The sequence below is a fragment of the Centruroides sculpturatus genome, unplaced genomic scaffold (assembly GCF_000671375.1).
Source record: "Centruroides sculpturatus isolate CEXI.00-Female unplaced genomic scaffold, Cexi_2.0 scaffold68, whole genome shotgun sequence".
NCBI lineage: Eukaryota > Metazoa > Arthropoda > Arachnida > Scorpiones > Buthidae > Centruroides > Centruroides sculpturatus.
Genome location: NW_019384331.1, coordinates 793,986 through 818,480, shown reverse-complemented (window position 1 = coordinate 818,480; position 24,495 = coordinate 793,986). Strand labels below are relative to the sequence as shown.

The 24,495-nt window shown below is 27.9% G+C and overlaps 2 protein-coding genes across 5 annotated transcripts in view; both read left to right on the top strand.

Annotated features, from left to right (window-relative positions):
• The window catches only part of LOC111630062 (calcium-transporting ATPase sarcoplasmic/endoplasmic reticulum type-like), a 45,992-nt gene extending 25,597 nt beyond the window's left edge, over positions 1 to 20,395 (top strand). Inside the window, exons 10-25 of one of the 4 annotated variants that reach the window (XM_023374104.1) lie at positions 1,153 to 1,246; positions 1,325 to 1,455; positions 3,227 to 3,315; positions 3,999 to 4,101; positions 6,293 to 6,550; positions 6,630 to 6,848; positions 7,763 to 7,885; positions 9,063 to 9,123; positions 10,915 to 11,066; positions 11,189 to 11,409; positions 13,065 to 13,267; positions 15,862 to 16,081; positions 16,163 to 16,280; positions 16,488 to 16,605; positions 18,355 to 18,409; positions 18,948 to 20,395. In XM_023374104.1, coding sequence (XP_023229872.1) covers positions 1,153 to 1,246; positions 1,325 to 1,455; positions 3,227 to 3,315; positions 3,999 to 4,101; positions 6,293 to 6,550; positions 6,630 to 6,848; positions 7,763 to 7,885; positions 9,063 to 9,123; positions 10,915 to 11,066; positions 11,189 to 11,409; positions 13,065 to 13,267; positions 15,862 to 16,081; positions 16,163 to 16,280; positions 16,488 to 16,605; positions 18,355 to 18,362 — 2,118 coding nt within the window. In that variant the 3' untranslated portion in view covers positions 18,363 to 18,409; positions 18,948 to 20,395. Of the gene's footprint in view, positions 1 to 1,152; positions 1,247 to 1,324; positions 1,456 to 3,226; positions 3,316 to 3,998; positions 4,102 to 6,292; positions 6,551 to 6,629; positions 6,849 to 7,762; positions 7,886 to 9,062; positions 9,124 to 10,914; positions 11,067 to 11,188; positions 11,410 to 13,064; positions 13,268 to 15,861; positions 16,082 to 16,162; positions 16,281 to 16,487; positions 16,960 to 18,354 lie in introns of those variants that run through there. The other 3 variants (XM_023374088.1, XM_023374096.1, XM_023374083.1) reach the window with 3 other exon arrangements.
• Positions 20,396 to 22,596: 2,201 nt separating this feature from the next.
• LOC111630087 (transmembrane protein 17B-like) overlaps positions 22,597 to 24,495 on the top strand; it is a 17,631-nt gene continuing 15,732 nt past the window's right edge. Inside the window, exon 1 of the mRNA XM_023374111.1 lies at positions 22,597 to 23,002. Within this exon, the coding sequence (XP_023229879.1) occupies positions 22,915 to 23,002 (88 nt within the window). The 5' untranslated portion in view covers positions 22,597 to 22,914. The remainder of the gene's footprint in view (positions 23,003 to 24,495) is intronic.

The window sequence follows — 24,495 nt, the reverse complement described above, 5'->3', positions numbered from 1 at the left end:
CATCGTTTATCCGAAATGTCAGTTAACCGAAAGCGTTCCAGTCAGACTGTGTCATGCTGAATCGAACGTTTTTGATACTAGATTAACTTCCAAAGTATAATTTTTTTTTGTTTTTATATTTTTCAATATATTTATTTTGTTTGTACAAAATAAAGAAATAATTTTTAACGATACAATAGCCACAATTATTTTAAGAAATTCACATTAGGCTTCGACGAAAATTCAACGTGAAGCGACACACAACGGAGAAAAATTTCAACACGGAATAGGTTAATATATTTTTTTGTATGTAATTGGTTATCTGAAAAATAAGTTATCCAAACAACACCAGTCCCTAATTGATTCGGATAAATGACACTCTACTGTATATAATTGTGAAAAAATACCCTCCATTTTACCACCTTACATTTTTCATTTTCTCCATATTACAGATTGTTCTATAAGTCAACATGTAATATGTTGACTTATAGAACATGGTAGATTATTTGCAAAAAATAATTTATGTTAAAAAAAGGATATTTGATTATGAGAGCATACAAAAAAATTTTATTTATTGATGGAATAGCATTGATAGATCAACATTATCAGTTTAGTAGAATATCTGCTAATGATTGGTTTTTCATATTTGCTTTGTGCTTTTTTTTGTATAATAATAATGATGATATTGAATTTTTTTATATTTGATATCTGTTTATCTAATTTTAAAATTTATATTACAGTATGAATTTTGTAAAATTATTAATATAAAATATTTCCAGTTCACTTGTGAAGTTAACATTTTCATTAATATTTATACTAATGTAAAATTAATATTTAACTTCATATTCCATTTAAATTCTTGGGCTCATTACAGTCATTCTTTACCTCTAAATGGTAACATTTTTATGGATAGATTTTAATTGTTATTATTTCTGCTTGGAAATTACAAATTTCAAAAAAAATTTTAGGTTAAAGATATTTTAATTTTATTTAATAGGAATGTTATTAAATTCAATGAACTTGCATACTTTAAAAGCATGATTTAACATATTAATTAGAAATAAAGATTAAGACTTTGATAAAATTATTAATAGGAATATTTCCTTTAGAAAGTAGTAATTTTTCTTTTATTTGATAAAATGTATTTTATGTAATTATTTTTATTTAATCAAGGGTGCCATATATTATTTCAAGATTGCAGTAGCATTAGCTGTTGCTGCTATTCCAGAGGGTTTACCTGCAGTTATTACTACTTGTCTTGCTCTTGGTAAATGACTTTGAAATTTTATTAATTGGTTGAATTTTGAAATATTAATAATTTAATATACTTTACTCTTTTAATCAGGGACAAGACGAATGGCCAAAAAAAATGCAATAGTAAGATCTCTTCCTTCTGTAGAGACATTAGGATGTACCTCAGTTATTTGTTCTGATAAAACAGGAACATTAACAACTAATCAGATGTCTGTAAGCAGGGTAAGTAAAACTAAAACATATTATATATATATATATATATATTTTAGTGTAATGTAAAAATTGAGAAATCTGGAAGTAAAAAATTATCATCTGAATTATTAAAATCCATAGATATTCATTTTTAATTGAAAATGAAATAATTACATATATTTTGAGCTACAATATATCCGAAAACTACATCATAGCAATTATTCAATTTAATTTATATTCAGAATGAACTATAAGATCCATGACTTAAATCTTATTGATTTTACTGTCATGCACATTTAAAATTATGAATTTACACAGTGAAAATAATATATTTTGAAATGTCTTAATTAAACAATAAAAATGAATTTAACTCCAGTTTGGATATGTTGAGACATAGACAAATAAAGCTGCTTTTCTGTTTACAAACATGCTTGAATTTGATGAGATGCATTTTAATTTGCATTTGATTTAGCCATCTTCATAAATAAATACTACTTATCTTACATGAACAAAATGAACAATTTTGTGATCATCTTGTTCATTAATATTTGATTAACCATAGCAAACCATAACGATTTAAACTAAGTTACTATCATTTACTGATATTTTATACTCCTTTGGAATAATTAGGTTGGAATAATTTTATTCCAATATATCCAATCTGCATGCAAAAATATCAGAATTTTAAGTGAAATTGTAAAATACACCATAAAATTGCTAGTCAAATTGATGAATGTTTTTTTAATTACCTTAAACCATTTATCTGGTGGTGATAAAAAACTTGTAAAGGTTAAATAGTAGACCATGGAAAATTATTATTGTTTAAAAATTATATTAAATATTTTTGGTTTTGGGATAGAAAACTTTTGAAAGGGGTCTTATTTTAATTGCATAGAAAATCTTATTATGAAGTAGGCTTGAGGATTTATTAGAATTACTTTATTATTATATCTAGCAAACATTAGAATTTCATGCATATGTCCTATTACACAAATTACTTATTTCTGGGAAATAGATCTGTTATACACACACTTGAAATTATTAAACATTGAAATTTTTCTAATCAGAATTAATGAAGTGTTCTAGATCTAGAAGAGACCTAAAAAAAACTTAAAAATTTAAAAGTTTTTAATCATTTCTTCAGGGTGTCAAGTTTTGCTGTGTGCTCACACTTCATGATTTTCATTTTAGATATTCCTATGGTTTTTATGACTTCTATTATTTGAGGAAATTCTATGGAATTTTATGTATAAAGATGGAAATTATGGCATGCATATATATGTACATGCTGTCTTTCTTAAAACACTTAACATGATTTTTATATTGTTTACTATATTTTATTTGTTTAAATTAATTATGCTTTTTATAAACACTTGATAGCATATTTAGTTTGCTTGATTATGTAGTCAAACTTTTATATAACACTCACTCATAATGCATCAATGAATATTTATGAATGGTCCTTCCCCATTAATATTAACTAGAGAATCTTTTAGTGTATATAAATAAATGTACAATTTTACATTGCAAATGACATCATAAAATCATCATTCTTATTGTTTGAAGTGCTTCAGACAGATTAGCACTTGAATTAGTGTCAGCTTCAGAGAGAGAGAGAGACAGAGAGAGAAATAGCAGTGCTAAATGGAAATTTAATTGTGATATCAAAATACTCTGGCACAGTTTAATTGAGATTAAAAATTAACAGAATATTTTGTAATTTTTATTATCTTAAATTTAACATATATTTACTGACAAAAGAGTGTTTTATATATATATTTTTTCCTCCCCAAATTTTTAGTTCTTTATTCTCAATAAAGCAGAAGGCAATGAAATAGCTTTTCATGAGTTTGAAGTTACAGGTTCTACATATGAACCAATAGGAGATATGTGAGTAAAGTTTATCATTTTATAAGACTTGTAGAATAGCATAAGAATATATTTGTGAAGTGTGATTAGTATTGGATGATNAATAAAAACCAAGTAAATTTACATCTAATATAAATGACATCCAAAAATTCATGTTTAAATATACTTAATTAAGTTAAATTAAATGACAAAATATTATTAATATAATAATAATGTATATAATAATAAATAGATGAACAAATAAAATAAAAATAAATTTTACTGTATATTTTTGTTTTTGGCATTTAATGTTCAAAATATGATATTTATCATTGCATTTAGATTTATTAATAATGTAATAATATCATATTTATACATTGAATGTCAAAAACAAAAATGTACAGTAAAATTTATATTTATTTATTTGTTCATCTATTTATTATAATTCATAATTGTATGATCTTCAATACTTATTATCAGTGTATGTCTAACAATTTACAGAATTTACTTTTTACCATGTGTTGCACTATATTATAAATGAACAAATAAATCACTTTTTAAGAATTCTAGTATATTATTGCTGTTTGAATATCAAAAATATTATCAGAGTAGTAGTGATTTTTAGATTTTTTAAAATAAAATTATTTAATTATTTTGATTTACATTTATTTAATTTTGACATTTACCAAACTAATTTTTTTCTGCTTTAATTATTAATCTGTTAGATATTTAAATGGACAAAAAGTGCGATGTTCAGATTACGAAACTCTCTACGAATTGGGAACAATCTGTGTTATGTGTAACGATTCCAGTATTGATTTTAATGAGGTAAGTTAATAAACTTATTTCATATTAAAATTCATAATAAAATTAAGAATTTTTATTATTATTTCTTGTGAATTGTTTGTTTGATCTCTTGAAAAATGTAATTTATTACAACGTTTATATTTTTATAGAGCAATATTTATAACATGACTTTAGAGACTTATTTGTATTGTAAAATGACAGTTATAAAACATCTGAATATTCTTAGTATTAGATGCAGTTAGAAATTGAAAAAGTAAATGAAAATAAAATTGAATTCACTATGAAGAACAGACATGCTTATTGTACGATAATAATCCAATTTAACAGCATTAATGATAAACTGGTTTATGTAAAAAGTTAAAATATGACCAATGGTATTTACCTTTAATAAATATTAAGTATGTACAAAGAAATACTTTGCTTCCATTTCTTATTTGTCATTTTAACACACCGGTGACAGTCCACAAAAATTCACAAACACAGAGACAACTTTTCTTTTGAAGCTCTGCCTCCACAATAAAATGCAAATGTGGAAAACAGCATCCTCAGGCATTATTGCTGGTGCAGAATGCCAGAGGATGCTGTTCTTTTTTGTATATATATAATATTGTTTATTAAACTGGTTTATTATTAAAGATACATTTGTTATGCATTGAGTAATTAAATTTTAGTTTTTAAAAATTTTATACAAATAAATTATTTTTAAAAATTATTGAGAGATAATGTCAAAATTTTTCCATTTACAATTGAAATCATAAACAAATCATAGATAAATATTGATTTAATTGAAGACAAGAGTGGATGAAGGTGTCAATCATTCAATACCTGACTGTCCATTAAGGTAAAGATATTCTCTATGTATCATCTTTCACATTCATTGTGAAATATCCCAGAAGTTAAACAACACTGTAATATTGTCTATAAGACACTATTTCATAGTTATATATATGTACATCAAAATACAGTGGTGCCTTGTATAACGTACTTAATTCGTTCCAGGTGCACGTCCGTTAAGTGAATAGTCCGTTATACGAAACGCATTTTTTCATAGAAATACATGTTAAAACATATAATTCGTTCCGCAGCATAAAATAACCGTACTGTACCATAAAAAAATGAAAATGGAGCAGTCACCAATTATATCCAGTAGTCAGATGTTGTGAGGAGGAGGTGGAAGAACACTTTCTTCACACAAGTCATACAGGTACAGACTTTTTACACATTGCAGCGGGTCTTTTTTTTATTGTTTTTTAATCAGATTCAGGAGAGGCTACCGGAGCTTGCGGGGTCAACTCCTCTTGTTCCATCCTTTGTTTTTTCCTGCTGGCTTCTTGAAAAACATGTCCAAGGTGGTCTGTTTCTCTCTCTTCTTCAACACCTGTTGGAAATGATGGGCAAGAGTGTCAATGTAGAGATCATTGATCCTGTTGGACTCAGCTCTGTTTGGATAATGAATGTTGGTAAACTCCTGAACCTCTCCCCATTCGACAAGGAAGTTTTTGTCAACTTTCACTCCTTCTGATGATTTCTTGCATTGTTTCAATTGAAATCACTTTTCTATTTTTTTAGAAGCCATGATTTGCACAACACTTGAATAAATGTAAATACCCTGCACTGTGTTCATGTACCTAATAAACAAGGGAGCAAGCCTAATCCCAACACTCTGTACTTCAGATATACTGATAATATATTCTAATAATACTAATATATTATAAAAATAACATATTGTCATTGGCAACGGCAAAACAGTGGAAACATCATTTGCACTTGTTCATAGAAAGTCCATTGGTCATCTCGCGTAACTGCCGAACGGAAAGTCTGTTGTCTGCAACCAGTCCGTTGCTCAAGTCACATAACAGCCAAACAAAGTCCGTTATTCGCAGCGTCTGTTATTCGAGGCATATGTTATACGAGGCACCGTAATTACGAGGCACTGTAATTACGTAATAAAAAATTGAACATTGAGTCACTAAAAACTTTGATTGTGTAATGTAACATCTTCATTCACTCCTGTCTTCAGTTGTTTTTATGATAAAAAATAAATTCTGAGAAGATGAATATTGATATTGTAATGGTAAACAGTTAAGTAGTTTTATTTTTGGTTTAAAAGGATTAATTAATTACATTATGTTGTTATTATATTTAATGTTTAAAGCAATATTTGCACCTTTGTTTTTAATCCAATAAATATGTTACTTTTTTATTGTTTCAGTATAAACAAATATTTGAAAAAGTTGGAGAGGCAACAGAAACTGCTTTAGTAGTTCTTGCAGAGAAAATGAATCCTTGGGGAGTTGATAAAACAGGACTTTCAAGGAGGGAATCTGCAGTTGTTGTAAATCATAGTATTCAGTCAATGTGGAAAAAAGAATTTACTTTGGAATTTTCTCGTGATAGAAAATCTATGAGTGTGTACTGCATTCCTACTAAAGTTTCTAGGTTAGGAGCTGGACCAAAAATGTTCTGCAAGGTAAATTTTTATATTTTAAAATAAGTAAACAATTATTAATGTCAGATATTTACTTTTTATTTTTATTGCTATTGAATAGGGTGCCCCTGAAGGAGTTCTTGATCGGTGTTCACATGTGAGAATTGGAACAAACAAAGTTCCCATGACATCTTCATTAAAAAGTCGTATTTTGGAACTTACAAAACAGTATGGAACAGGACGTGACACACTAAGATGTTTGGCTTTGGCTACAATGGACACTCCACCAAAAGTAGATGATATGGATCTTACAGAATCATCCAAATTTTCATCATATGAAGTATGGTTTATGAAAAGAACTAAATTCATAGCTATATGTTAATTATTAATATAATATAAAATTTTTGTATTTATTTAAGTTATCTATCTGATGATAATATTTGCAAATACATTCTTTAGATTCCAAATTTTAATTGAATTCAATAATTTTAATAAATTAATAGATTAATCATTGACATATTGAATATTAGAACATGAAGTTGATCGAAAGACAAATTTATTACTGTAAATATATAGTGTCTTGTGTTAAGTTTAATTGTGATAAATTGAAATAAATGAGATGAAAGCTGCTTAAACTGTCATACTTCAAGTAGTTTATATATAGGATGATCATAATTACAGTTGACCTATTCAATAGGCTCTGTAGCTCCAACCAATAAGCTGATTGACACCAAAATTTGTGTACATGCTATTTAATCTTTGGGGAAGATGTTATCATAATTTGTGGGTTTTTTTATTGCAAAAATAAATTTTTAAAAAAATTTATAATTATTCAAATAATTTAATATAATTATCTTAATATTTTAATTTAAATTTTTGATTTACACAGAAGTTAAAACTAGAGGTTAGTTAATGTGAAAAAATGTGAATTTTTATTTTATTTTCAAGAATACCAAATGAAATATTTTTTAATGTTTATTTTATAATGATGATGATATATCAAATTTGTGAATTATTTTTGCTGCAAGTGGAGAGATAATCATCATAAAAATTATTGTTTTGAATTAATCATCTGCAAACAGACAGGACCCAAACTATCAGAACTGTAATCCAATCATCATAAAACTATGTTGCCATCTGGCCAGCAGTTATTTATATTAATTTGAACAATTTTTCCAATAAATATGTTAAATCTGATCTAAATAGTTTGCCCTTGGATTTGTTTATTAATTGATACTAATATGTAATTTATAGGTGGGCATGACATTTATTGGTGTTGTTGGAATGTTAGATCCTCCAAGAAAAGAAGTTTGCGATTCCTTAAAATGTTGTAAAGCAGCTGGTATTCGAGTAATAGTCATAACCGGAGACAATAAGGTTTGTGAGATATATAATGTATCAAGAAATTATTTTATGTTTAATATAAATATCTTAAACATGGTTTTACTTTATTTACTAAAGAAACTATATTAATTAATATATATTCTTTTGATATTAAATTTTTATAATTAAATATTCAATACCTTGGTTATTACGATATATTTAAAGATATATTTCACTGAATGAGATACATGTCCAGCTCCAAATATTTTTAATGTTTAAAAAATTTTACTAATGATTAGTAAATTTTTTTTTTTTACATTTAAATATACTATTCTTCTAAATTTTTAAAAAAATATTTAACTCAGTAATTTTTCCTGTTTATTCTGAAGATTTAATTACCAGATATTATCAATCTTAAATTACAATTAAATGTGCATTAATGATAAACATTGATTTAAGTGATATAGATTAGAGATGCAACGAATATTCGGCTACTATTTGGTATTCGGCCTGTTCGGCTACTTTTTTTAATATTTGGTATTTGGCCGAATGTTGCATACTATTTGGCTGCATGCCGAATACCAAATCATGAAAAAAAACTCACATATTACTCAAAAACATATTTATTTTAATCACAAATTATTACATTTAATACTTAAAATCTATCAATGGTAAGTTGTGATGAATGAAAACAATTTTTTCAGCATTTGTTGATAGCAAATAATTGCGCTTTTCCTCATAAACTATACCTGCTTCTAAAAATAGCCTCTCACTATATACACTACTGACGGGAGATGATAGATAAATCATAGCAAACTCTGTCAGGCTTGGATACTGTTGTGTTTGCTGACCACCACTTGTAAAGGTCTGCCATCTGATCTAGGTGAACAGTTTTTATATAAAGTGATACAAACAGTGATATTTTTTTTTAGTAATAAGGACTATTAGTAACACAATTTGATGTAACAATGAACAAATAATACACGTCGTGACATGATCTACTCGTAAATAAAACAAATGTGCCCACGGTATCGCTACCGCACCCACTGCAATGAGATAGGTCGTAACCTGTCACCTGTGAAATGTACACATATTTTGCTGAACATTCGGCGCTTCAGCCGAGAGTGTAGCCGAGTATTTCCATATTTAGCAAAATCACTATTTGTGGCATCACTAATATAAATAAAGTTTAATATGTAAAGTAAAATTTAATAATTGTAATACTTTACAGGCTACTGCAGAAGCTATCTGCCGCAGAATTGGTATTTTTGGGGAAAATGAAGATACTACAGGTAAATTTCAAATAATGATAATAATAATAATAATTCAGTTCAATCTTTGAAGTAATATCTTAATTCTATTATAATCTCTTTTTAAAATTTTCTTTTTTGGAATTTTTTTCTGAAAATTGTTTTTATGATCTAATGAAATTTATATCAAGTTTTAACTATATTAAATCATCATTAAATTCTGTAATTCTCTTTTGGTTGCCATGACTATACCTATAGGTTAATTTAACTATATATATAATTTTTGATGTTTTTTTTTTTTTTGATGTTTTTTTTTTTTTTTTTTTTACTTTTATTTCATTTTCTTTATTTCTTAGTATTAAAAGAAATTATGCAAGTTTTGAAAAAAAAAAAGATTTATGGGAGATTCAGATTTTTAATGAAACAAACAAACCTTCAAACACCAATTTTGAAAATATTAAAGAAAAATTAGCAATATAGATTATCATCAAAATTACATATACAATAGAGCATTGTTTATCTGAAAGTCAATTATCCGAAAGAATTCCAGTCAGCAAATTTAAATTTTCGCCAGTGCTGTGGTGCTGCAATCTTTGGCTATGTCTTGGGCTCCTCAAATATTTTACATTTTTGATACTGAATTAACTTCTGAAGTATAATTTTTTTATTGTTTTTATATTTTTCAATATATTTATTTTGTTTGTACAAAATAAAAAAATAATTTTTAACGATACAATAGTCTTCGTTAGGCTTAACATCGACGAAAATTCAACGCGAAGCAACACATGACGGAGAAAAATTTCAACATGCGATAGATTAATATATTTTTTCGTACATAATTGGTTATCCGAAATATCAATTTTCCAAACAACCCCAGTCCCCAATTGATTTGGATAAACAACACTCTACTGTATAACTTTTATTAATATAATTATACATACAGTGTGTTCATTTAAAAATTGTCCTGGGCAAAATAGATCTTTTCCAGCATTACATGGGTGTATGCATACTTTGCATGCTTGTTCTAGTGCTAAAATAACTGATTCTTAAATATCTATCTAGTGGCAAAAGATTAAATGAATTAAAAAAATACCATGATGATCAATTAATACAGAGAATGCTCCAGAATGCATGTGACACCAAGTGCATTTTATCCTAAACATGTGGAATTTGGGGTGAGCAGCCTCTTGGTCCTGTATTCATTGATATTATTCCGAATAGTGACTGATATCTAAATATCATAAACAGGATAGCAGAGAAAGGGCTTGATGATTTTCCTTTTGCCCAACTACTACAAATTTGGCACTAGTGTAATGGCATATTAGCTTATTCACAAACATACTTATGTCAGTGGCTTTTAGAGCACTTTGGCAACTTCTGGATGAGAGAAAAAGGTTCACATTTCCAGACTTTACCCCTCCATACTTTTTTTTGTGGAGTTACCTAAAATCATTGGTATATGATGTGTACCCTGTAGTGCCATTTCTTGTTGATGAACTGGAGAGATGACTATGAGAGGCTTGTGAACATTGACACCACAATTGCTACATGCTATCCATACACCATGCTTGATTAGCTATGTATTTGTATTGCCACTGAAGGCAGTTATTTGAACATATTATCTTTGTCCTTTTCAACTGGAGATAATTTGTATATTGTGCTAAATCATCATAAATTGATTTCTTTTGGTTATTTTAGCACTGGAACAAGCAGCACCATATGGATACACTCGTGCAATGCTGGAAAGATCTCTCTTGCTCCTGGACAGATGTTTATGTGGACACCATATCTATTAGTTATTACTTTAATTTTTAAATTATTTCTTGAATAAAGGTCTCTCATTTTCTGGACGTGAATTTGATGATTTAACTTCAAGTGAGCAGCGACTTGCTTGTCAAAGGGCACGATTATTTTCTCGTGTGGAACCTGCTCATAAGAGTAAGATTGTCGAATATTTACAAGCTGACGGAGAAATATCTGCTATGGTAAAATTGACATCGCATCTACATATTCTTAATTATTTCAAAATTTTCAGTCTTTTTATTTATTGCAATTTATTTCCTGGATTAACAATGATAAAATAGTAATGTTTGTCTTTTCATTTTAGACAGGTGATGGTGTAAATGATGCACCTGCTTTAAAAAAAGCCGAAATTGGTATAGCAATGGGATCAGGAACTGCTGTTGCAAAATCAGCAGCTGAAATGGTATTAGCAGATGACAATTTCTCTTCCATCGTTGCAGCTGTTGAAGAAGGCAGGGCTATTTATAATAATATGAAACAATTTATTCGTTATTTGATCTCATCGAATATTGGCGAAGTGGTTAGGTAAAGTTATTTTATTTGTTTTAATTTAAAATTGATTTAATGTATTAAGCATGTTTCTTATGAAAATGTTTGTTCTTATAATTGCATAAATAAGTGATTCTTTAATAGAGTTGATATAAAATCTACACAACTAATGGGTGAGTTATACACACTGAATGAGATTTAGGTATATTGAGAAAGTAGTTTAGGAAATAAAGGAATGTATTTTTATAATTAATTAGTTATTTTTTTTAAAAAATTCTAAAGAAAAGAATAAAATGTAACTTTGTCAGTTTTTTTTTTTTTGCTTAAATTAATATTGAATTGTGTTAATCAATTTAGAATTTGCAAAGGCTAATTTGATGGATGTTTTAATTATTATTAAAATAAATGTAATGAAATTTGTGTAATAGAAGAACATTTTTTCTTAATGGAAAAATCTGTGGTTAATTTTTTTCAGAATACAATAGTACTCATGGAAATTGGATTACCTATAGTATATAACAAAAACTGTTTGACAGATATACAAAGTAGCATATTTAAGCTATGGTTGTGATTTGTAATATATAGTTCCGAAAAGAAGTAAGAATAAGCCAAAAAGATACAATTTATTACATATTATGATTCATTGAAATAGGCTTGAAAGACATAATATAAACATAATATAAATGTTGAGTGGTATCTAAAAACTCTAGGATGATTGTGATCCTTAACAGGTTTACAGTGTTTTGGCATAGATCAGACAAATTTCTGTAAGTAATTTAAGTCAAGTACATGGTTTCAAACTCTTCCAATACAATTTCTGCAGTTACTGTTTATTTCTTCTCTGCATTTTTTGTGTCCATAATATATCGGCAGTTCTCAATAGAGTTGAGTTGGTCAGCTTAGGCATCTGATCTGTGCCTCTTGTAGAATTTTTTTTACTTTCTTTTGTGTTAGTTTAAGTGACAATAATACTAACAGACCATACAGAGACACACACCATTTTAGAAAGTTTACATGGTACAATCTTCTTGGAACTAGAAATTTTTAATGTCTGCAACAAACACGTCTTGTTATAGGTCTCGATTTTTGTATTTAGGTCGCGTAATCTTCGAAATATAGTTGCTAATCACTTCTTGCCTCATTCCTTTGAGATGACAACATATTTATGATCTGTGCTGTTTGTTCACATACATATTAAAAAGATATCATAAAATATAATTGCGTATTGTGTATCCAATAAAGCAATGTGTGTTCATTATGATTCTGAATGATATCTTTCGATTGTTCATTTATTAGAAAACTGACTAATGGAAGGTTATCAAATCTCAACAAATATTATAGTATAGAGGACTCTGTCACCATGTGCCCTAGGAGATGATTTATGATAAGATTAAAGATCGATCCTTATAAATCTTCCTTAGAATAGTTCTCCTATATCCATTGTCTATTAAACAGACTCAACTGTATATTTTGTTTTATTATTTTGAGATTTAAAAATTTGTAAAAATATTTGTATATTTATTAATCAACTTATGCACAAACTTAAGTAATATCTATAACATTTATTATTATTATTATTATTATTGTTATGTTTTGTGAGTTATTATTATTATTATTCCTTAATAAAAATGAAAAATTAAAGTTGATAAAAGAAGTAAAATTTGATTATTATTTTCCTAAATCAATTTCAGCATCTTCTTGACAGCAGCTTTAGGTCTCCCAGAAGCTCTAATTCCAGTGCAATTATTATGGGTAAACTTGGTTACTGATGGATTGCCAGCAACAGCCTTAGGATTCAATCCTCCTGATTTGGACATTATGGAGCGTCCTCCAAGAAAAGCAGATGAATCGTTGATTTCAGGATGGCTATTTTTCCGTTACCTCGCTATTGGAGGTAAACAAATTTTTAAATATGGTAGTCCCTTGTTATGTTGCACTTGTTGGGAGACAAAGAAAAAGTGCAATATATCCAGCAGCGTGTTATAAACGAGTACTAAAAATTCTGGGCTTATAATTAAGCAGATTATGCATGCTGTGGAATTTCTATCCTATAGTCTTTCATCAACAAGTGTTTCTGATATAAAATAAGCTTAGTTTTGCAATACTGAATTTTATTTGGTGGTTATATCATATTAATTGATGTTTACATAAACATTGATACCATGAATGCCCATTTAGCATTATTATTTCTTTAACAATGACATTTAAATACAATACTGGGTGGAGAGATGCAAACGATAGGCAAACATGAGCACAAATGGCAGACGATTATGAAAGGGAGGGTAGACCATGATCTGAAATGGTAGAATAAGCTGATGATGATGACTGTTAATATAAAAACAAAATATAGATTTTATTATACAGTACTTTATTTCATAATAAGTGGCTTATTAAAAATTTATGTTATGTATATTTTTCAATGATTATAAATACAGTAATTGAAAATTTAAAAAATAAATATTGAATGTACAATAGAACATCAAAACTTATAAAATTAGAGTAAAAATTCTCTATAAAGCAAAATAAAGTTACTACTATATAAAAATTTTAGAAATTTCTGTTCAGAAATGAAGAAATCTTTTCCTTACACATTTCTCTGTGAATTCAAAACTTCACTTCTTTTGTGAACTGACACAATACCATCAATTCACATAAAGATGTGAAATTTCAAATTCACAAACTTGTAAATGAAGATACAGTAGTTAAAATCAATAAATACACAACTTTTAATATCAAAAGGTAACATAAATGATAATTGATCTGTCCACTTCTTTTGCTTATTTAGATCTTTACAAATTTATTGTTTCACCTGTAATAGGAGTTTCAAAAACAATAGTAGGAATAAAAAACTGTATTTCGTTGCAAGGAGAAATTCAATGGCAATTGATATTTTAAAATTTATTGACTCAAGTGCTTTTAAAATTTGGGGGAACAAAAAAGCACTATATATATATGATTCTGATATATAAAGAGGTGCAATATAATGAGGGGCTAATGTAATAGTAACAAAATAAAATTACATATTGATATTTAAAGCAAAACAGTAGTGTAATATTATGTAATAATTATTTAATTTTCTAAAATGTTAAATTAGAAGTAAACTTATTATTTGTTAAAGTAATTTTAAGTTTCTGTAATTTTTTTTCTCCAGAAAGTAATAATATTCATATACAAGACAATTTCAATAAGTGCTTAAAAATTGATTAAGATTACAAATAATAGTATAAATATAACAACATAACAATAAAACTCAATAAGTTTTTATAATATGTCAAAAAAATCATTTTGTATTTTGATTTTCTGAGAGATTATTTTATTGAAAATTATGATCAGTGCAACAATACAGTGGTGATCAGTTAACAAACAGTTCGGACTACAAATAAATCGGCTAATGAACACTTTCACGAAAGATTTTTATGTTTGGATGATGAGCACTTCACAGAACAAACACAAGAAGCAACATAAAATAATGAATATCGATTGGTCTTCCCTTGTCTTCAGGCAACAATTTGAAACTTTTCGGAGCACAAGAGATGTCGACATTGATTCTCAACCCGGTATAATACTGATCAGATAGTATTCCTCTGAACTTTGAAACTCTTCCTTGTAATTTCAGCCTTTTATTTTTCNACAACTTTTAATATCAAAAGGTAACATAAATGATAATTGATCTGTCCACTTCTTTTGCTTATTTAGATCTTTACAAATTTATTGTTTCACCTGTAATAGGAGTTTCAAAAACAATAGTAGGAATAAAAAACTGTATTTTGTTGCAAGGAGAAATTCAATGGCAATTGATATTTTAAAATTTATTGACTCAAGTGCTTTTAAAATTTGGGGGAACAAAAAAGCACTATATATATATGAATCTGATATATAAAGAGGTGCAATATAATGAGGGGCTAATGTAATAGTAACAAAATAAAATTACATATTGATATTTAAAGCAAAACAGTAGTGTAATATTATGTAATAATTATTTAATTTTCTAAAATGTTAAATTAGAAGTAAACTTATTATTTGTTAAAGTAATTTTAAGTTTCTGTAATTTTTTTTCTCCAGAAAGTAATAATATTCATATACAAGACAATTTCAATAAGTGCTTAAAAATTGATTAAGATTACAAATAATAGTATAAATATAACAACATAACAATAAAACTCAATAAGTTTTTATAATATGTCAAAAAAATCATTTTGTATTTTGATTTTCTGAGAGATTATTTTATTGAAAATTATGATCAGTGCAACAATACAGTGGTGATCAGTTAACAAACAATTCGGATAGTGAACAAAGTCTTGGAACAGATTATGTTCATTAACTGATCACTCACTGTATAACATTTACTACTACTTTTTGTAAAATTATAGTTGTTGTCTTTAAAAGCATAGACTGGTAAATGTTTTAAGTGCTATAAAATTTAAATAGTTGTATATATAATTCTGGAGTTAGTGACTATCTATAAACTCAAAAAACATATATTTCTAGGTTATGTGGGTGCTGCAACAGTTGGTGCTGCAGCATGGTGGTTTATGATAGCACCAAATGGACCTCATTTTAGTTATTATCAACTCACTCATCATTTAGCTTGCCATACCTCACCAGAAAAATTCCAGGGTGTCGATTGCAGTATTTTCAATGATCCTCACCCAATGACAATGGCATTATCAGTTTTAGTAACAATTGAAATGTTAAATGCATTAAACAGGTAATTTAAATTAAATTGAAAATTATTCAAAGTGTATATTTTATGACAAAATAAATTATTGTATTTTCTTTTTTTTTTTAGTTTGTCTGAAAATCAATCCTTAATATTAATGCCACCTTGGACCAATTGTTGGCTAGTATCTGCTATTGCATTGTCAATGACATTACATTTCATCATTCTTTATGTGGATATTTTAGCTGTAAGTAACATTATTGAAATTCTTTTATTTATTTATTTCTTTCTTTTTCTTTTCTTTCATTTGAAAATGAAATGCAAACTACTAAAATTTTAAATAAAATTTTTATTGGAAATTATCATGAAACTATTTATAACTAATCAAAATATTTTTACAAGAAATTTTAAAATTTATATTTATAATAATGAATTTTCTTCTTTTTCCCTCCAGACTGTGTTTTCCGTGTGTCCATTATCTGCCGAAGAATGGATTGCTGTTTTAAAGATATCTCTACCTGTTGTCATATTAGATGAAACGATGAAATTTGCTGCACGCAAGTTTATTGATGGTAGCGGTCCTTTCAGTGAACTACACTGGATTGTAGCTACATGGGCAATTTATGCTGCTATCATAATGTATTCCCCAATTTAAAACTGCCTGTGATAGTCAATTCCCATAGCTGTCCAAAGTCAATCCTCAGGTTGTAGATAGTATATTGATATGCATCTTGGATGAAGTGTGAGAGAATCTGTGCATTTTATAAGAAAAAGAACTAAAGAATGTTCTGTTCTTGGGCCATATATTTATTGTAACTTGCATTTTTTGCTCCTTAATTTTTAACCTTCACTCTGTCATGTATTAATTAAATATTTGTCTTAAAAAGTTTCATTTAAACATCTTTTTTTTTCTTGTCAATTTTAAATGTTTTTGAATTTTAATTTTTCACTAAAAAATTTTATGTTCAAATATTGATTTTTTAATATATTTATATTTTTTGAATTAACTTTCAGCATGTAAATTTTTTTTGTCAAAAAAAAAACTGTACTTAAGACAGATTTTTTATGTATTTTCCTCCATATATTTTACATCTTTCATGCAAGAGCATTTATTTATTTTTTTCATATGATTCAGTATGAGAATTGTAACTAAACTTTATATATAAACATATTTAATTAAATAATTCAGAACTGTAGTATAACATGCATTTATGGCCCAAAATATTGCACAATGAATGCTTTTTGTAATCTCACAATCAAGATAAAATTGTTTGAGTTGCATATTTGGTTTGACTTGACTAAAAAAAAATTTAAATAACCTGACTGTTGTAATATTGACATTGCTCACCTCCTTTGAAAGTTTCTAGGACAAGATTCCATCCTGCCTACAAGATTATATACCTCCTGATCTATTAATTAATGATATAATTCTGGATGTATTCTGACAATACTTGATGCAAAAACCCATTTCTTATTAGAATCTTTAAAATTTAACTGGAATTGTGAATGTCCGAATGCTTTAATGTATGCCCGTTAATTGATTTGTGTAAATTTTAACCTCTCGTAACCTTATCGCCTGCTTTCCTGTCATTCATTTTAATCTTTCTCCTTTTGTGTCACTGTAACAGAAAAACCTCAAAGAAAGAGTTTTTCCTTTAATTATTTGAAGCATCACCATATTTAATTTTTCTTCTTGGTGTGTGATTTCATATCTGCATGGTCACCTGGGCAGCCAATCAAAGATAACAGATATCCTGTTATTATACATACATACATAAATAAATAAATATATATATATAAAAATAAAGGACAGCATTATTATCAAAGTTGAATAAATAATATTTAACATGTTTCCTAGTGTAATTTGGCATTTTAAGTAGCATGACATTAATTAATCATTTGATATGGAATGGTGTTTGTTACACTGCATAACCAATATATAACGATCACATTTTTTTAAGATTCTAAATGTTTAAATATACTTTAAATTCATTTTTTTATTATGATTTAAATATTTTTTAAGTAAAATGCTCTATTATTTTGAAAATACAGACTATTTCGTTACATAAATTGTGATTATGCAGTGTTTTAATGCATGATTTGCACTATTTAAATTTAAAAAAATCAATTTTGTTTTTATTTTGCACACTTTAGTAAGTACATTAGATTAGATTAACAAATAATTTGAGTATCTGCTTTTTTAATTTTTGCTCTAGTTATTAAATTCAGCAATTCAAAAATTAGGATTTATATGTATATATATGCACATGCAAACATTAAACTTTGTTGAATGCATGATTATATATCATTTTTTTTCACAGCTGCTTAATATCACTCTATCCATTGGTGCATGATGAAAATGTTCCTCGTATCCAGGTATATAAAAATTTCTTTACCTGGCCATAATTTGTAAATGCATAATATTTGACATGTATAAAAAAAGTTTTTAGCTGTAACATAAAATAGAAAGCTGGCTCTTTTATTATCTCCACTAACAAAATATTTTTAGTTGTTTTAGAAGTAAATCTGTGATACATAATTTCTTTTAGTTTATTTACTATTATTACTATATTATTATTATTATATTATTTTTTTTTTTTTAAATTGGAGTGCCTAATAAATATCTTGTTTTATTTTATTTTTGTTTTCATATATTATGTTTATATGTTTTATAAAAGTGCCCAGTTTATAATTTCCTCTAATTAAAGTCCCAAAATCCGACTAAATTAGCTTCTGGCACTGGTTTCTTATTGTTTAATAATGATGTACTTTCCTGCCAAGTCAACTCTGCTTAAGTTTTTTTTAGCCTCCTCCTTGTGCATGAATTTTTATTTCCCTGTTCCTTGGCTGGGCACTGATATTTTGTTTTGTGTATCTGACTGATTTGTAGTTTTGTTTTGACTTCTATTTTCAGTTGCTTCTACAGATTGAAAACGTCTGATGTGATTACTACAGTGATGGAGAGATGTTTCATTAATTAGCTTCAAATTCTGATCACGTTACTTGTGTTTATGGCACTTCTGTTTCTTCTTCACGGCAAATATTCTGTTCTGTTGTGTCGGCTTATTCCCATGTGACTTTTATTATTATTATTATTGTTTTTTATGTCAAATTATATGTTATTTCCTTCTTTCCTTTTCTTCCTTTCTTTTATTTATTTTTTCCTACTAGTGTAAATTCTTAGAGATCCACACTGTAAATTATGTACACATCCAGTGAAAAAATCTAAAAGGTTGGACTGCAAAAGAAAACATCACGTGTGATGCGATAGGTGAATGCAAAACTGGAGAAAGAAGCTGGAAAATGTTTGAAGTTATACATTGATGGATATAAAAGATAATATATCTGTATTATACACGAGGCCTTTCATTTTATCCTTCTGGTGACTTTTCCAGATGATGATGCCATCCTTTCAGAAAAAAAGTATATATATATATTCCATCATATGTTACAAATTCAAGCATTTTGTTGTTTGTAGATTAAAACTATAATTGTATAATACAAATTTATCATCTAAGTGGGCCATTACGGTCTTTAGCGATTTAGTTTTTAGAGGAATTATTTCCTCCGACTTTTTTTGTATAGATACGAGAGATTGTTTAAAAACTTAGATGAAATTTAATAATCGTTAAATGTGTTCTTTGAGGTAGCATGATCAGTGCCTGTGCTTCGGCATCCAATGTTCCGCTGTATCCAAGGGAATATATAAATTATGGCGGACAAGATTACATCATTAATTGTGGAATAATTGTATCGATACTCATTTCAAACCCGTAAACTGTCCAATTATTTATAAATCCATGAATACATTTAAAAAAATAAACTATGCATCATATATTCTCCCTAGTATATAAAGGAACATTGGAGGTGTTTTTAAAGTAATGCATTATTAAATTGTGTTTATTATTATTTTTTTTTTTTTTTTTTTTAGATTATTCTTTTTAACAATTTTTACCATTAATTTATTTTAAATAATGCACCATTCGTCGTAAGAAAGAACGGAATATGCAAAAAATATGCTGGACAAAGTAAACAGTGTAATGATAGAGGAGAGTTGATGGGTTGGCGTTACGCAAGCGGAAAGAGGTGCTACAAAGGTATCTTATCCATCTCAAACACATTTTTCATTTTTTTTTTCCACTCTTATTCAGGAACTGTTTGGCCCATAATGAAAAATCAATTTTGTACACGGAGTTTTCTGTACAGTAGAATTTAAATGTTGGTTTTAATTTATTTTTCGGTCTACGTTACTGTTAAATGAATTTAAAAAATGTATTATAAATAATATGTTATGTTTAGGAATAATTATCTTTGTATTGTTAGAATAAATATGTTTAAGGAAGAATGATCCAAAATATAAAATATATCCAATGGCAGTTATATTCTTTATTTTCTCTTTCTTTTAATTGAATTAAATTAACGAAGTTAGATCATATATTTAAATATATGAAAAAATGAGATTATTGTAAAATACTGTTTAAGGAATTATATAAAAAAAAAATAAATTTTAAACTGTTATTTCATCACTTCTTTTTTTGAATAAATTACATTTTATAAATCCATTCCTGTAATTTTTAGAATTGTCATCGTCGTCATGTAAATAAAGAATTATTTCTAACCATTCTCTGCAGATGTAGAGAATGCCGCTCGGTCTTAAATGGTATGTTAAATTTGTTAATTTGAATGGAATTTTTAGTTAATCAAATTGCCGAGATCCATGCCTGTCAAATTACAATGGGGGATAGAAATTAGAATTTTAAACATTATCCACAAACCTTTATTGTCACGAGAAACAGCAGTCGCCTATGTCATGCTGCGGAGATTGAGTTACAAGATCCAAACTCCTCTCCATCTTTTTAATTATAACCAGTACTTTAAACTGGTCCAACAAATTTAACACTTCTTAACACATTCTTTTTAAAACTCCAATACTTCATATATTCTTTCTTAATCATTTAATCAGAGTTGAAGCTCATTTTCTAAATAAATTGTTGCATTTTAAATAATAAATTGTAATTTCAAGAATAAAAGTGTACCAAATTAAATAAAATTTAAGTTTTTCTGTATAAAGTTTTTTTCATTAATTTTAAATTAGATTTAGCATTAAAGGAAGTAAATTTTCTTTCTTTCTGTCTCTAGTTAAAATCATTAAAAATTATTAAATAATTTATAACTGCACAGACATTACTTTCTAGAAAAATAAGTATCTATAATTTTCATATAAATAATTCCTAAGTATAAATATATAAACAACCAATAGTTTTATATGGAAATATTTTACCAATTCATAATAGTTGTTTTAAATAGTAAATTTCTCTAAAATACATGTAAAAATTTCCTCTTGAAATATTTTTTTTTAAATGAAAAAAGTTTTAATGTAGACTACTAGATGGCGACATCGTCAATCGAACAAAAGATGCGTTCGTAAAGTCGAACGAGTGAAAGGAATCGGTCAATGTACTAGTTCTACTCTGTGCGCATGCTCGGTGCTGATTCAAAAATCTACTCGACTACATTGCGGATTGAAAGGAGAAATGATACAAAGTATAACTCAGATGATGATGTAAAATGAAAAGGTTTGTGTTAAATACAGTCTTTGAGAAGTATTACCCAATTGATACAATTACATCTTGGAATGAGATGGTTGGGATCTTATCGGAGTCATAGACCATATCTGTACGAGCAAAAAAGTTAAAGGAACCATACTTCTATGTGTTACCCTTTGTGAGATAAAGTGCCCGAAATCAGTCTACTTCCAGGTCACATGCGATTGGGAGTTGTGTAGTGCTGCTAAGACTTGCATTTAACTATTTAGCCCATGCAACTTGGCTGGCTTCAGTAGCCACTTGACTGTTTGTGGAGTACTTGATATTATGTAGTTTTAGGAAGGTGCAGGCCCCAACCCCCTANGTCAATGTACTAGTTCTACTCTGTGCGCATGCTCGGTGCTGATTCAAAAATCTACTCGACTACATTGCGGATTGAAAGGAGAAATGATACAAATAATTAAAGCCTCTTACCGTAGCAAATACAAAGTTTTGATTCTAAAGAATATACTAAATAATATAAACAGGTTCTGTGATTGAGATCTAAATTTAGGAAATATCAGATTACGGGAATCTTTAATAATACAGCTCGAACTAACAATACACGCGATTGGCGATGCAATAGCTGTGACGCAATCTACACAAATGATTCCGAATTGTGTATTGTATTGTCGGTCACCATGTTGGAGAAAAGATTTCTGAGGAAATTCCAACTTTTCTTCGTTTCCAGGGGTTTAAAGGTACGATTTCTCAATATAATCCTGTTTTCTTTATCGTTTTTAGATAAAGAAAACAGGATTATGGGAAATACATGTAGCGTACGAGAGATTTTCGTGACCCGAACAGCTTGCTGACATTGAAGTCAAATGAAACAAGAAAAGGAATATCGCTATATTTAATTCGTCACAATTGATTTTCTTCAAATTATAAATCATTAACATTAATTACTTTCAGAATTAGATACAGGAAAATTCAAAATGGCGTCGAGCGATCACAGACTAAACAATTACAATTTTTAATAAATGTTTATTATTATTAATATGTTATATATTATTTGATCCCTTAAAATGACGTAGCATTTACATATGACCTACGCACATCCACCCGTATAATTATTTTGATTATTTATTTTAAAAATTCTATTCGTAAATGAATTGGCAACCCTGAAACGGAAGTCACGTGTAACATTTTGAATGTTTATGTTGTGTAAACATGATTCAATTTCCTATATTATGGCTTTAGATATTTGTTTACTATTGGCCCTTTAAACGAAAGGTTACTATTTTGAGATTAAAGTTTCTGTATAAATTTTAAAAAAATTATTTTTAAAAGAAAATGGAAGCTAGAACGGTGACAGATGAATCGCCTCAGTCTGTATTTACGAAGTACGTACGAGAAAAAGATATTCGTTCGCCTTTATCTGGTAAGATATACGTAAATATCACATTAAATTAATTTTTCTAAGATTATTATTGAGGCGTAATATTGATTATTTTATTTTATAACAAAAGATGTACTGTGTTCACCATCGTCATTTCTCCGCCATGATTGAAGTATGGAGCTTGCTATTTTTTATTTGCATTAGAAGGAAGATGATGATGTAGAAAGAAAAGGTTTGTGTTAAATACAGTCTTTGAGAAGTATTACCCAATTGATACAATTACACCTTGGAATGAGATGGTTGGGATCTTATCGGAGCCATAGACCATATCTGTACGAGCAAAAAAGTCAAAGGAACCATACTTCTATTTGTTACTCTTTGTGAGATAGAGACTGCCCCGAAATCAGTCTACTTCTAGGCCACACACGGTTGGGAGTTGTGTAGTGTTGCTAAGACTTGCATTTAACTATTTAGTCCATGCAACTTGGCTGGCCTGAGTAGCCCACTTGACTGTTCATGGAGTACTTGATGTTATGTAGTTTTAGGAAGGTGCAGGCCCCAACCCGGTAAAACAGTTTTAGGGGGTATGGGGCCTGCACCTTCCTAAAACTACATAACACTTGCACTGAAGTGCACGAGTAAATGCGGAGTGCTAGCATAGTATAGCTGACAAGTAGTTTCATGTGATTGTAACAGTCTGTCCTCTAAGTTAATCTGTACATGTGTGACTTTGTAGCAGACACTAGAATTGGCAGAATGATTTACAAACATTTCCAAACTGCATAGTACAGTTTTCATAAACTATGGGATGAAATAAATATTCAGGTTATAAAATATGAGGGGTTTTTTGCAATTTTATTCAAAAATGTGAAAACATTTTTTTAGAAGAATTTGAAACAAACGAATACATGCCAGGTCTACTTCAGAGAGAAAATAAATCACTCATTTTCGATGCCAAGATCGTGTGATATGTTATGCAAAAATCTTGTTCCTCTGTTTTTGCGAACATGCATCTTTTATAGTTTGAAATTTATAAACAGAGATTTAAAATCAACAAAAAAAAATGTAAAAACATCCAACACCTTTGATGCATTTCTGAGGGAATCCATTTGGCTACCATTAATTTCCAGCACATCATCTAGAATTTATGAACACAGTTTTTATATAATCCATTTTATGCAATAAATCTCACAAAAATTTTAAAGATGTTAAACCTCTGTTAATAAATTGTCTGTTAAAAAAAATTGTGCTCTTGTTATATATGTTACAGTGAAAGTGAAAGATGATGTGTATGTATGGTACTGTACATATTCACTAGTGAATATATAGTCTCTTAAAAATAAAATTAGAATATTCAGTTCATATTTAGTAGCTTTATATTTTAACAATTAACTGTTTAAAAAGTTAATTATTTATGAGAAAACTGTTTCCGACTAACAACATTCTAAATATTTGGATATACTTGTTACATTTTTTGTTACAAATTTAAAATAAAAATATTTTGAATTTCATATATTTTAGTTTTTCTGTCTGTT